General features: G+C 43.0%; 2 protein-coding genes across 2 annotated transcripts; one reads left to right on the forward strand and one right to left on the reverse strand.

Annotated features, from left to right (window-relative positions):
• Positions 1-523: 523 nt before the first annotated feature.
• ttc34 (tetratricopeptide repeat domain 34) lies at positions 524-6,903 on the forward strand. The gene is made up of 8 exons (XM_055049984.1): positions 524-850; positions 1,375-3,151; positions 3,342-3,564; positions 4,097-4,289; positions 4,401-4,567; positions 5,065-5,338; positions 5,469-5,686; positions 6,112-6,903. The coding sequence occupies exons 2-8, from the start codon at positions 1,446-1,448 to the stop codon at positions 6,643-6,645; spliced, it is 3,315 nt and encodes a 1,104-aa protein (XP_054905959.1). The 5' UTR covers positions 524-850; positions 1,375-1,445; the 3' UTR covers positions 6,646-6,903.
• Positions 6,904-7,284: 381 nt separating this feature from the next.
• On the reverse strand, positions 7,285-14,346 carry alas2 (aminolevulinate, delta-, synthase 2). Its single transcript, XM_055049956.1, has 10 exons — positions 14,221-14,346; positions 12,799-13,147; positions 12,628-12,720; positions 12,291-12,513; positions 10,982-11,166; positions 10,566-10,745; positions 9,489-9,653; positions 8,479-8,747; positions 7,851-8,013; positions 7,285-7,597 (listed from the first exon to the last, which is right to left on the reverse strand). Exons 2-10 carry the CDS (start codon positions 13,124-13,126, stop codon positions 7,434-7,436), a joined length of 1,770 nt encoding a protein of 589 aa, XP_054905931.1. The 5' UTR covers positions 13,127-13,147; positions 14,221-14,346; the 3' UTR covers positions 7,285-7,433.
• Positions 14,347-14,356: the final 10 nt, after the last annotated feature.

A 14,356-nucleotide genomic window follows, 5' to 3' on the forward strand; every position in this document is an offset into this window, starting at 1 on the left:
AAGAACAATTATCATAGTGTGATTGTCTGGGACAGCTTCACTGCCACGAGGAATTGAAGCCATAATTTCTGCTCTCCTGCTAAAATCTTGAGAGCTGACAATTTCAACCTGGAGTTAGAATGCATTTGGACTACGCAGTTATGCAGTTTGTCAACGCACGCCAGTAAATCCACCTCTGAATGATTCAGAACAGAAAAACAGAAAGAAAGAAGGAAAAAATGAATTATTTTAGAGTAGCCTTAAATGTAGGACTTTAAGATTGATTTAAGATGATGTTACATGACCCCTCAGTGTTTCTGAATTATTCTGATGCCAGAGGTCATAAAATGGGTTCAACATACTTAAACACTGATGCCAAACACAAAATGCATGTTATCTACATTTTCTGCAATAAGGCAACTGATGAGCTTTTAGTTTATGTTTTGTTTTCTCTGCAACTCTCTGCCTGCTTTTGCACCAGCTTCAGCTCCAGTCCACTCGCGAAACCCTCGGCCTATCACAGTCTGAGAGCGGGCGTCTGGTTTCCACTGGCAACCGCGAGCCGAGCTCCTGAGAATCGGCTGCAGAGCGGAGAGCTGGTTCCGACAAGAAAGAGGAGACAAAGCGAGGAGACAAAGCGAGGAGACAAAGCGAGGAGTCAAAGCGAGGAGACAAAGCGAGGAGTCAAAGCGAGGAGACAAAGCGAGGAGACAAAGCGAGGAGTCAAAGCGCCGACATGCGAAGCTGATCGCGGTCAGTTCATTTCTGACTAATTGTTAAATCTCCGGAAAATAAACTCAGGAGTCCCTGTTGTTCGGACGCACTCGCGTTGTCGTGGCAACCACGCACCCACAGCGGTTCGGTTTCAGAGGTGAGGCCCGGGTTGTCTGCACGCGGGTTGTTTACCACGTGGAAAGAGAAAAAAACACAACAAAATAAATCAAAACGAGGCTGAGGCTGACTCAGAGGTGGGTTGGTGGTTTTGCTCACTGTGAAAGTGCAAACTTTTGTTGGCTTTTGGTGGCGCAACTAAAATGCCATTAGAGGGTTCGTATAAGAACCCACACGGGGGCGCTATAAGATGTTTTTTCTTTTTTCTTTTAGTTAGATTAGAGGCAGACTTTTTCCTTTGTGATTTCAGCCTAATTTTTAAATCAATTAAAAAGACTTTATTGATCTCAAAGAAAAATTACATTCTGTTGTAACTCATATTATCCATGGTTCTTCAGAACCATGGATAATATGAATAGGATGTTCAGGATTTATTCAGACTTCTCAGAGTAGATGGGCTTGAATGTGCAACAGTTCAAAAGCGGTGCTGTACTCTTGTAATTGATCCTTGGTGAAGTTCTAAAACTGCACTATTAAAAGTAGACTCTTTCTCCCCTTTCGCAGTGGGATTTCACAGGACTTTGCTGTATGACAGCTGAAGAGAGGAAATAAGAGAAAGGGACTGACATCTGAGCATGAGTGCTTTGGTTTGTCCTCGAGTCGATGTTTCGGAGCTGTGTGCAGACGGAGACAGGTTCCTTCAGAGCGGAAACCCGGGGAAGGCCACGACGCTGTACATGTCTGCCTTCAGGACTCATGCCACCTCTGCTGTATCCCACATGAGAAAACTGGAAAGGTGCGGTCTGGTTAAGGTCATCTCCACTCTAGAAGGCTTGCTGGACGGTCATGGGGCCAATCAGTCAGCCGAGGGCATCAATAAGGGCCTGGCGGCGGTTTTCCTGTCAACGCTGTGCCCCAACAATTTGTCTGCCACCATTTTTAAAATGGAGTCCCTCCTCCAGAGTGGCGGGCTTGGCAGCGAGGAGATTTTTGCACGTTGCACAGCTCTGCTCGAAGGCAAACGTAATCTTCATCTGGAAGGTTCGACTCAGGTGTTGCTGGAGATAACGCGAGCGCTGGCCTGCCTCTTTTCACAGCCCCACCGTTCGAAGGGACCACAGCTTTACCTAGCGGCTTATCGGCACAACAAATTAGAAACAGCCTCACTGGTCCGTAGGAGACAAGCAGCACACCTGCCCAAAATAGTAAAAGCCTTCAAAGACCAAATAATACCTGTATGTCCCTATTTTGCATTAGATAGCAAGAGGTCAGCGACCCCAATGGAGAAGAATGCAGTAAATGTAGAGGTTACTTCTATCGCTGTTGAGTTTTTAATGGCCATTTCCCCTGATGACAGAGAAATACAGGAACTTCAAGCAGCAGATTTGTTCTTGATGGGCAGGTTTGTGGAAAGTGCAGAGATCTACACTTCTCTGTTACACCAGCAATTGTCACCACAGCCTGCAGACGGATTACCCGAGGATGGTCCAGAGAGGAAAGCCAGACTCTTAACCTGCCGAGCGGCTGCTTGTCTTTCAGTAGGTGGTAAAACGGCAGAGGAGTGCACAGATCTGGGAGAGGCGTTTGAGCTCCACCCTGCCACTGCCAGAACCTACTTCAAAAAGCTCTTCACCGATTACGGGACGGGGGCGGCAGCTCGCCACCATCTGCGTCACCAGGCTGAGAGGGGTTTGTCTGGCTTCAGAGAGAGGGTCCTTATCCGCGCCGACCTAAGATCTACAGAGGGAGTAGAGCTTCTGGACCCTGTCATCACTTCCCTAAGGACTCTGTGCCATTTAGAGCCTAATGGAGGAGGCAGAGAGCTGCGGGTGAGACTGGCTGATTGTCTCCTCCTCAGAGGGGAGCACAAAGAGGCTCTGTCGATCTGCAGCCAACTAGCTGCTGCCCAAGAACAACAGAGCTACCAAAACACAGTCCAAGTTCTTTGTGGATACGCCCGGCTTCTTTCTGGGGACCACAAGGGGGCCTTAGAAGATTTTCAAGCTGTGTTAGAGCACAACACGCCGCACCCGTCCAGCTGCGTGCGGGCACTGTGTGGCAGGGGTCTGCTGCGCATGATGGCTGGGTCAAATTACCTCGCAGCTCTGGACTACATGACAGCCAGCAGGCTGCATCCCCAGGAAGCGGCTCTGACAGTCCGCTGCTTGGTGCCGTGGAACTTCAGGGGTCTGCTGTTTACAGTCCTGCTCGAGCAGGGCCGAGTCATGCTGGAGGGGTCCGCCAAGGACAAGTCCGAGTCCGGTTCAAGTGACGATCCACAGCCTCCCAAACACAAGGGGCAGCTTCAGGCACCATCAAAGAGAGAAAGCCACAGCGCAGGGTATGACATTTGCACCACTGACAGTGCGCCTGGTTCACATGCGTTTTGAGGAAGAAAAAGAGAAGCCCTAGATAAGGTTATGAATGTAAACATAGCAGGTCGAACCTTCTCGCAAAACATTTTTCATAATCACGTTTTTAGTGGGATGTCTTCATAGTTATGCTTCATCGTTGGTTGCTTTGCACACTAGAACTCCTGCCGGTGTCCATTCGCTGGCCGGGTTGCTCATGGACCTTCAGCCCCATGCTGACGGGCCTCACATCCTCACGGCGGATGCGTTGTACCAGCTTGGGCGAGTGGAGGAGGCCTACAGGTTACTGCTGTCTGTGGGTTCCCCCAATCCTCGGACTCCTTTCCTGGCTCGCCTCGCACTCCTGCAGCTCCACAGGGGCTTTCACTACGACACCAATCAGGTACCAAGGTTAGAGGGAGCAACATAATTGTTTCGTTGTTGGGCAAGGAAATTCAACTTTTATCAACCAAACTTGATTATCCTTTCATTTTGCCCGAGCAGCTTTCTGTCTCAAAAGAGTCATAAAATGGGGCCCCACAAGAAGTCATTTACACTCCTCTAATTAGATTCCCCATTTTGTAAGAAGTTGATCAAATCTGATTACTTGGCAGAAAAATGAGCTAAATCTCTTCCTGTTTCATTTCACCTTCCTACACCTCCACACGTCTCCAGATCAGCAGCAGGAGCGTGCAGACTCTCTGCAGGTTCTTAGTCAGTCCAGTCACCTGTAATTCTGTTTCTGGGAAGCTGTAAGGCCCTGGCTAAATATTTGAAGCTTGGTTGTTAATTTTGTCTATCGTCTCTAACTCCTGGCCATTCTAAATCTTGAGGGATGGGAGAGATTGCTGAGGGTGCCGTCCAACTCAAGTCCACCTCTAAATTCGACCCCGACGTTTATTTCTACGTTCGCTGTCTATGCTTTTCTTCTTCAGCTGCTCAAGAAGCTGCTTGCATGCGGGGAGACCAGCTGCCTGCGCAGTCTGCTGGCTGTGGCACAGGAGAAGGACCGAGCGCTGCTGCAGGGACACTGCCACGCAGCGGCTAAACGCATCCTGGACGCCTCGACAGAGGAGAGCTCCGTCAGGGAAGCTGTGGCGTACCTCTCTATTGCTATCATGGCCTCTGGTGATCAGCAGTAGTCCATTTGAATCAAAATCACGATTTGTTTTAAATTAGTGACATAAATTGACATTATTGAAAAATTGCCACTTTTTTTTTTTTTTTTTTTTTTTCTAGGCGGGGAGGCAGAAGATTCCCTGTTGGAAAGAGCGAGGTGTTACGTGTTACTGGGCCAGAGGAGGACGGCCATATTCGACTACAGTGCCATTTTGAAGGAGCATCAGAAACACGTTCAGGCTCTCTGTGGAAGGGGCTTCACGTACCTCATGCTCAATCAGCAGGAGGTATTTTTCGGCTGAAATAATGGCAAAGCTGCTCTTTTGTTAGGTCTGAACTTAGTTACCATTAAAACCTAAATTTGTGCAAAACCTTTTTTGCAGGGAACTGCAGGACTGACTGACATGATGGCACGAAATCATAAAATACACAGAATGTTTTTAGAACATTTTGACCTTCACTAACAGACTCTCCATGGTCAGAAAGTTATTTGTGGAACAAGTTAAATCAGAAATGGCAAAATGGTGAAAAACAAGGACCTAACAACTCGTTAATCAGTTGAGCAATTTTTTGGTTGACCAGACAACTATCTTAATGCTTGTAGAAAAATAACCCTGCTGTCAGATGTCCTGAAATAGATTTGATTACGTAGCTTGATGTCAGAAGATATCAGTGGCTCGACATCGCTCATCTCATGACATCAACATTTGCGGGAAATGATAAAATATTTTTGTCTTAACGCAACCTATTGATAGTGTCACAACTGTCTCCTCCTCTCACCTAGGAATGTGTTCACGACATCCTCACTGCTCTCCAGATAAAAGCCGACACGGCCGTCAAAGAGATCCTGTCACTCAAAGACAAAGCCCGGAAGCTGATCTGTGACTGGCTGCATCAGTTCTGTCGCGCCCGTTTGTCAAACACTGTGATCACTCAATCAGTTCCCTGCCACGATGAGCAGCTGAGGGAGGCTTTCATAATCGGTGGCGCTTTGATGAGGACAGACAGCAGAGACCCCAGATGGCATCTTCTCTATGTGGACACACTTTTAGCCAAAGGTGGGACTGCGTCTTTGACACACTGTGCAGGGAATCGTGGAGCTTGGTGATGTCAATCGGAATTTTCTGACAAGTTTGATATTATTTATAAGATACGTTGTGACTCTTTGCTTTTGTCTGTCTCCTTCAGGTGATGTTACGGCAGCTTCCAGCCACCTCTGCCAGGTTTTTGGACAGGAACCGAGGGACGCAGCGGCCCAGGCCAGGCTGGGAGTGGTGGAGACCTGGCAGCAGAAGGACAGGAGCAGCGCAGCCCACAGGCTCAGCAAAGTCACTGAGAAAGATTCATCTAATCTGGACTTCTTGCTGGCTCTGATCCCATTTAATCAGCGAAAATGCATGGCACAGGTAAGCCTTTGTGCAAGAAACCAGAGAGAAACTGCAGCAAAGCTTTAATTCATTTACGCTGACTTGGAAAATAATTCATATGGTTGAACTTTTTCTTGTGATTTTTTTTCACCATAACTTTGCATAAATGTAAAGTGAAAGGCAAATGGAAGTGTAATGTGTTTATAATCAGCCCCTTCTAATCTGACACCTAATAATAAATCATTAGCTTTCGAAGCCTCCTTAGAAAGCAGAATTAACCTCTATAGTTATGCATCATTTGTGAAAAAATTTAAAAAAGTTCTGCAGGCGTCAATAGCTTTGCCCTGTAACTAACTGCAATGATTTGTTTTAAAATCATTGCAGTTAGGTTTTGATTTGATGAACTTTACAAGGTTTGCAGGAAAAGTTAGAGAGAAATCTTAACTTTTCTGTTTTTATAACAGGCAGCGGCTCAGGAAGCCGGCGTTTTGTTATCAGCTGGACAGTGGAATCAGGCTCTCGCTCTCCTGACAGTAGCAGTACAAGCGACGGGACACCGCAGGTTGCAGTACCTTCGCCAGCGGGCCACCTGCTTCGCGCAGCTCGCCTTCCATGAGCGGGCGGTAGCTGACCTGGACGGCGTTATCCAGAAACACGCTAGCTGCTCAGACGACCCCAGAATCTGCGTGGAGGATCTGTGTCGGCGAGGCCACAGTTTGGTGCTTTGCTCCAGAGAGGGAGCAGCTCTGGAAGACTTCACCCGAGCTTTGGGCCTCCACAGGGAGCAGGCCCTTCAGTGTGTAGAGGCAGGTCTGGGAAGGCAGCGACTGGCTGAGTGCTTCATGCGAGCGGCTCTGCAGCAGTACGGGGAGCAGCAGCTCGATAAGGCCTGGACTCTGATCGAATGCGGCCTGGTTGTGGACAGTGAAAACACAGAGCTTCGCAGGCTGAGAGCAAGGGTCAAACGAGAGGTGGCCAGCCCATGCAATGTCAACTAGATCTGATAGAAAAGATTTTTATCTGCTGGAGGAAGGATAAAACTGATAAAGCATCATCTAGGTCCTTATAGGACAAATCATGGTAATTCAAAACACCCTGTGTCTTCCAAGTTCAGCCTTATTTTAGAATCAGTGTCTTCGTGATGGAACAATGTTTAATATGATGCAAATGTATTATTTTTTAGACACCACACAGCACAGTCAGATGACGTTGTTATTGTATATACATGTACCATAGAGCACTAGCAAAGTCATTGCTGTAACAAACAATAGATGCTTATTTTACTGAAAGCAAGACTGCAACCCTGCATCTTTATTTTAAACTGTCATAACACTTAACACAGGATATTTAAGAAAGTGCCAAATGTGCAGGTTTCATGTTTTTAAAATGCTGGAGGCATTTCTTTAATCATATTCACGGCAGCAAACACTCATTAAAAAGCCATATATATATATATATATAAATATAAATATATATATATATATATATATATATATATATATATATATATATATATATATATATATATATATATATATATATATATATATATATATATATATATATATATATATATATATATATATATATATATATATATATATATATATATATATATATATATATATATAAAAATACAGGAAAGCCAAAAAATAAGTACTGGGTTTTAGTTGTAGTTTAATTTTGCCTGTGTGTTAATATGCTCTTCTGCGGAGACCAGGTAGGACTCATTAAAGTTATGCTTCGACTGCGCAGCTTGTGACTGGACAGAGCATAGACTTTGTTTTTAAGCAGACACAGTGATGTACTGGGGCTCCATATTGCCGAAGTAAGATTTCTCCCACTCGCTCATGAGGTCAAAGTGTAGTGGGCGGTCGCAGAAGTTGCAGGAAGCCGTGCCTAGGCTGTTGAGTGGCAGATCCACTTCCTGCCAAACCTCCATGAGTTTCCCTGTGAACACAAAACAGACAGCAAAAAAAAAAAAAAAAAGAATGATATTTTTTTTCCCTGTTTTACTTCTACGATTAACCTGAAGCAAGTGTTGCAACAATAGTGTTGTTTTTTTGTGTTAGTTTGCATACCTGCATACCTAATGACAATAGAAATACTCCCAAATTGCATCATCAATCGTTGTTTCCTCTCTTAAGCTTATTGAACTCGTATGTCTCTCACTTCACTGTGGCAGAGATCCACATTCACTCACCCACAAAGTCCTCCATCATCCTGGGGTTGTGGTGGGGAGACGGAGCCAGGCGCAGCAGCTCCTCCCCACGAGGCACCGTGGGGAAGTTAATGGCCTGGATGTAGATGTTGTGTCTCTCCAGCAAAATGTCGCTCACCTTGGTGTTCAGCTCAGCATTGCCAACCTGGAAAACAGGACCGGAACACTTTAATAAAGCGGCTGGTCAGGCAGATTCAGCTTTTGTCTGTAAGGCTATGAGTGGTGATGATTTGGAATTAATTAACAGACTTTGGATGCTTGATCTCCAAGTTAAACTGTTTTGTGGAAAGCCGTAACGCAACTCGTTAATCCTTACAAATAATGTAAAACTCTGTATATCCATAATTGTTAAATTTGTGTATTCTTTTTTTTCCGTTTCTCAAATAGGATTGTTTTTGTTGGTCTTTCACACAAATTCCAATATATTTCAATTTGTTGTTATTAAGTGACAGAGTGTAAAAACCTTGGAGAGGTGATGTGTAATCACAGGAAATGTGTCGTAATAAGAGGGACAGACCTGGCAAAATGTGAAATCTATGGGGAAGTAATTGTTACTGAAGCTTAAAACGCTGTATGTTGCAACTCCTAAATGTTAGGGAAAGCTTCCCACCCGAATGGGGATGATGTGGCTGGGGCAATTGACGACAGGCAGGCCCTTGTCCATGAGCAGCTGCCTCATGTGTTTCACATTCCTCTGGTGGGCCCTGCGCAGCACCTGGCCCTCAGGACTCTTCAGGACCCGCACGGACTCCAGAGCTCCTGCCAGGACCATTGGGGGTAGAGCGGTGGTGAAGATGAAGCCGGCTGCGTAGGAGCGCACCGTGTCCACCAGGGCGGCGCTGCTGGCAATGTAGCCTCCCACGCAACCAAAGGCTTTTCCTTAAACACAGAGAGAAGACGGATTTTGTCAGTGAAATGATGAGCACATTTGCATTTTGAGCCCAAGATACAGTACTTTCAACTAGCAGCCCTAATATTTTAATTTCCAAATGATTTGTCAACTTATTTTCAGCATTGCATGCATGCACTCCAATGCTAATTAAAAAATAAATAAATATTGGTTTCAATTGTATTTCTGTTTTTTTTTTGCCTGAGGGTAAACTACGCACAGGGTCACACTAACAGGAAGGAAATGAAAAGGTCGTGGGTTAATCCAGGATTAATTTATATGGGTGTTTATCTTAAAACTTGCAGTTGTTCTTAGGTTACATTCAGCATGAACTGTGTGCTTTATCATCGCTGCCAGAGAGGGAGGAGGACCGACACCCAGCTGATAAAACTTCTGCTCCTCCGATGGATGCTCACCCATCCAGCCCTCAATGGACCAGCGCCAAAGGAGCCATTTGAAGAAAGTTGTTGCAGTTGTTTTGGCTTTAGGACGGTGTCGGTTTGTATACAAGCGTCTCCACGTGGGAGATAAGCCCAGCAGGCAAACAATCTACCGATGACAGCCAGTAGATGGCTGATGCAAGTGTAGAAATTATTTTGTTTTGTTTTTATTTATTTATTTGATTAAAAATGGGCCTTTTTGGAGAATTTTCATGCAAACATAGGAAGTAAATAAAAAAAGCAAAAATAACTTCTACATTTCAGACAACTCTACATTCAAACTGAACTCACCAAGGGTCCCAGAAACCACGTCGATTTTGTGCATAACGTTGTCTCTCTCTCCGACTCCGGCCCCGTGGGCTCCATACAGACCCACAGCGTGGACCTCGTCCACAAACGTCAGGGCTCCATACTGATGAGCGACGTCACACAGCTCTTCCAAAGGACATATGGCCCCTGAGAAAAGCATGACAAAATTAGCCGTGTGTAGGTGAAATTTCTTCCCACATTGGAGATGGTGTTGAAGACAAAAAACAAATTAGATTACAAAAATAAACTTGTCATGATTATGCATTTCTGAACGTGATGACTGAAATAATATTTCCCAATATTATTTTCTATATAGTGAAAAACAGAATACCAACTCGCCACTATTTGCTTTTTTTCATTTTTTACATAATTAATCTTTATGATTTTTTTTTCAGTTTGGAAATAAGTTTAGCAACAAAAAAAAGGGGAAAAAAAACCCCTCAAATGCTGATTTGTACCTGTTTCACCATATTCTTTTATGGAATGAAATCAAACTGAGAATGTGTGATGAGCTAACTTTCTGGAAAATGTCACCAGGGAAGAGGAAAAGTAGACTTTATACCAGATAATTAGTTTATTATAAGGTCCTAAAATTCAAGTATCAGGCATAAATAAATTATAGAGCAAAGCCTGTTTATTGGACCCTCAGGATCCACACGTGGTATTGCCGCAAAAAACAACAGCAAAAAAACTCAAATGACGTAATAATAAACTTAGATTTCTAACTAATTGAAACATTTTGAATTTTCTTTAGAAACATGAGACTTAGCTCATGTGGGTGAATTAGCTCAAGATTGAGACATTATCTAAAGGTTTTCTGCATGGATCCCACAACTTTCTGAACCAAAACAAGTTTTGGTTTTGTGTTTTCAAATCAGACCACAAGCCAATACATATTACTGGAATCAACATTGTTGTTGAAATCACCAGGTTAGAGAAATGTCTCAGAGTACATCTGACACAGATCCAAACACAAACAGCGACCACAAAACACACTCACAAAAAACAACTGTAGAGCATCGACTAAAATAAAGTCTGTTGTCTCTGCAGTGGACTCACCGTCCATGGAGTGCACGGTCTCAAACGCCACAATCTTTGGAGTCTTCGGGTCGGAGCGCTGCAGCAGTTCCTCCAGGTGTCGGCTGTCGTTGTGACGGAAGATGAAGCGCTTGGCCCTGCTGTTCCTGATGCCTTGGATCATTGATGCATGGTTCCCTGCATCAGAGTAGATCTCGCAGCCTGCATGGCAGAGGGAACGCCTCATGAAATGAGAGGTTACTCTAGATAGGACATTTAGGGGTCAGAGGCTCTGGTTCAGATTGGTATAGTGTGCATAAAACCCTTCTTCAGGGTTTTATCACTCATTTATTTGATGTCCTAAAACGTTGCTTTTCAAAAGCAGTTGTGAAGCAACTCCAAGTCAGACCTCCGGTCATCGACTGAATTTATTCTTCCAGCTCATGGGTTCCACTAACCTGGGAGGTTTTTTGCCAGAGTGAAGAGGGTGGAGTCATTTGCAACAAAGCAGGAGGAAAACACCAAAGCAGCATCTTTTTTGTGCAGCTGGGCGAGCTCCTTTTCCATAGAAACGTGGAAGTTGCTGGTGCCGGAGATGTTCCGGGTCCCTCCTGCTCCTGCACCGTGATTCTCCAGGGCGTCTCTGAGGTTGGACATAACCAAGAACAACGATTCAAAAATGATCTCATCTAAATGCCCGGTTCCATAAAACACAGCGATTTTTTCCCCCCACAGTAATGGTTCTTGGAATTTTTTGTGTGTTTTCTGATTTAAAATTCAGTAAGACTTGTAGTTGGACGCCTTTGCAAAATCCAAGCACTAAGCTTCCTTGTTAGAGTTTAACAGGGATGAGCTCATGCTAACATGTGGTAAAGCCAACGTCAATCTCTCACTGGATTTGAAAAAATAGTAGTTTTGAATCAATCAAAGAAAAGGTGATATTTTTATTTTAAGTAGATCTATGATAATCTGTAACTGTTATAATGTTTTGTTTTAATTTATGGAGAATAACCTTTCAGTTTCATGAGAGGAACTGAGCTCTAGGGAGTAAGTTTATAGTTGTAGCGTGTTAACTGATCACAGACAAAAAAAGAGAGGTATCAATTAAAAACCTCTTATTTTTCTTTTTTACGTTTTAGAAAGAAGACCTACAGTATTTGGCATCTCCCTAATTTTTAGCTCCCTCCAGGAATCCTCTATGAGATTCAAGTCGACTTGGTCTGTGTTGCTACAAATTGTTGATAGAACTTTGAGTCAGAAAAAAAATGTTGGTGAAAAATTAAAAGATGAATTTAAGTTTGGACTTAAATTTATAATGAAGCGATTGTTCATTGTGTATGTCAATTTCATTGCAAATTTAAATGTCAACTTTTCTCGTTGCATTTTCTGTTTGCCTTTTGATGCTTGCATGTGATTGGTTTGACACTTTGAAGGATGTCCATATTATTGTATGGTGTATTATAAAAACGTTTTGAGGCCTGTGATTTGGGAGCAAGAGTTAAAAGGATCATAAAGGGGTTATCACTCACAAAGAACGTTAAAAGAATCTGCAACAAAAACAGATATTCATTGAAATATTAATATTTCCAAATTATTTAGACAGTGTTATACAGATGATGGATTCCTGAAGGCATTCCAAACTCAGAGTGCAGTTTCTGGACCGACCTAAACTAAAATATATTTTAGTAGTACACATTTAGTGAGTGAATAATAAGAGAAACAGAACTACAATACAGACAATTTTCACCTATTGCTTTGTCTACCTACCTGATGGCGCCAAGGACCTTTGGGTGCCGACTCATTCCCAGATAGTCGTTGCTGCACCACACTGAGACCTGAGAGGCCTTTCTTCCAGAAAGGGAGTAATCCTCGGCATGGGGGAACTGCTTGGCGCTCCTGTTTACTGTCTTAAACACTCTGTAAGTGTGGTCCTTCTTTTTCTCTTCAATCATTTCCTTGAAGAAGCTGTCATAGTCATAACTGGGGCCAACTGGTTTGTGGGTCACATTGTCATAAAGTTAAGCAAAAGAAACAACATATTTTTAAGGTATGACAGGAATGTATCATGTGAAATAAAGAGCGTGTTGGAAATGATAAATCTTACCCATGTTGTCATTGAGTTGAATGGCCATGCTGGTTTGATGAGAAGTTGTAAACACGGACTCTTTTATACCTTTCAACACAGAGGTCCTCAACCCTGCGAGAGGAATTTGTGCATTTTTGTGATCTTGGCTTCTGTTAAGAGTTAAACTTGCGACACTGACGAAATCCCTACCATCTTTGACATCCTCCTGAACCTCAGGGCTAGCTTTAACCATCCCAATCTGTGAGCTGACGAAGGGGCAGCCCTTCGACGCAGACACTGCCACCTGAGTTGCGGTTTGAGCAAACTTCCTCTTTTGCTCCACTGTTGGAAGCCGGCCACTGGGTTTGGTGGGCGAGGAGCTCAGCTCGGCCTCCAGAGAGGACGTGCCGCTCACGGTGATCTGCCGAGCGATGATGGGACATTGGTCTGCCAGGGACAGCAAAGCAGCTCCAGTTCTTCTTAAAGCTGGATGTGGGACAGACTTCAGGAAGGGGCAGTGATGAAGAAAGGCTGCCATCGTACCGGAGCTGTTCTTCTCCTGACAAAAGGCAGGAAGCAGGAAGTTATGGCATCTATTACGGCAATTTATTGTCTTCGTGAATTTGTAAAGACAAACTCTATCCCTAAATGGGATGATAGTGGTGTAATGGTTCAGCATGGAGGTTCTAATCAAGGGTGTGTCATTCAGCTGCTGCTTATCTGCACCCTGCAGACGCTCAAGGGCCGTTCTGACTGACATCATCGGCTGATTATGGCAAAACTAAAAGTTTTCTAAATTATAAACCCCCTTTTTCCATGTATTGTCAAAACACTTCATAAAGACATGAACAAATGAGTTTCTGACTCAATTAGTCTATTGACCAATCTTCATCACTATATAAAGATTGATGAATGTTTTAATTTTCTAAATAGTATGTCCGTGTGTCGTTTCGTTTTATAAAAGGCTGATTCTCCCTATCTGCTGTGGTCAACTGATAAAGCAGTTCTAGGGATTTGTGGCCTTTTCTTGTGGTCGAATGTTTTTTTTCCCCTTGGGTTTAGGCCTAAACACTCCAACAATATCGAAACTGGTAACTACTTGGTTTGTTTTGTTGTCTTAATGCCTGACATTTTATTGGTATCAGTTATATACTGTTATAGATCCCAAAAAGGTCAAATGCAAAGAACAAAAAGAAAAAAATAAATAAAATAAAATAAAATAATGTTTTTTTCAAATGACACTTGAAATGTGAAAAGAATATTAAATAAAATTTGCTTGGGTGTTATCATTGGGTAAAATAATAATAAAAAAAAAAAACAATTGCGTAAATAAATAAAAATGTTAAATGATCTAAGAAAACAACCATAAAAAAATCCCTATTAAATGCACTCGTGTTACTGTCAAATAAAAACAAACATTAAATAAGTAAATGTATTTGCAAAATTACTAAATAAATTAAATATAACATAATAATACATTTAATAGATACATTCCAGAAAATACTCACCAAAACATAAACACTAACTAACTAACTAACTAACTAACTAACTAACTAACTAAATAAATAAATAAATAAATAAATAAATAAATAAATAAATAAATAAATAAATAAATAAATAACGTGAACTCACCTGTTGACCTGCACTGAGGACGAACTTCAGAACAGCAAATAGGCAGAAAGTAAGAGAGGGTCGACTCTTATACGTCAGACTTTAAAAAGCGTATTATGCAATTCCTCTGAAGGGCCGCCTGGGGTCCGGCCTGGCA

Source organism: Poeciliopsis prolifica, unplaced genomic scaffold (assembly GCF_027474105.1).
Source record: "Poeciliopsis prolifica strain line A6 unplaced genomic scaffold, Auburn_PproV2 SCAFFOLD029, whole genome shotgun sequence".
Classification (NCBI taxonomy): Eukaryota; Metazoa; Chordata; class Actinopteri; order Cyprinodontiformes; family Poeciliidae; genus Poeciliopsis; species Poeciliopsis prolifica.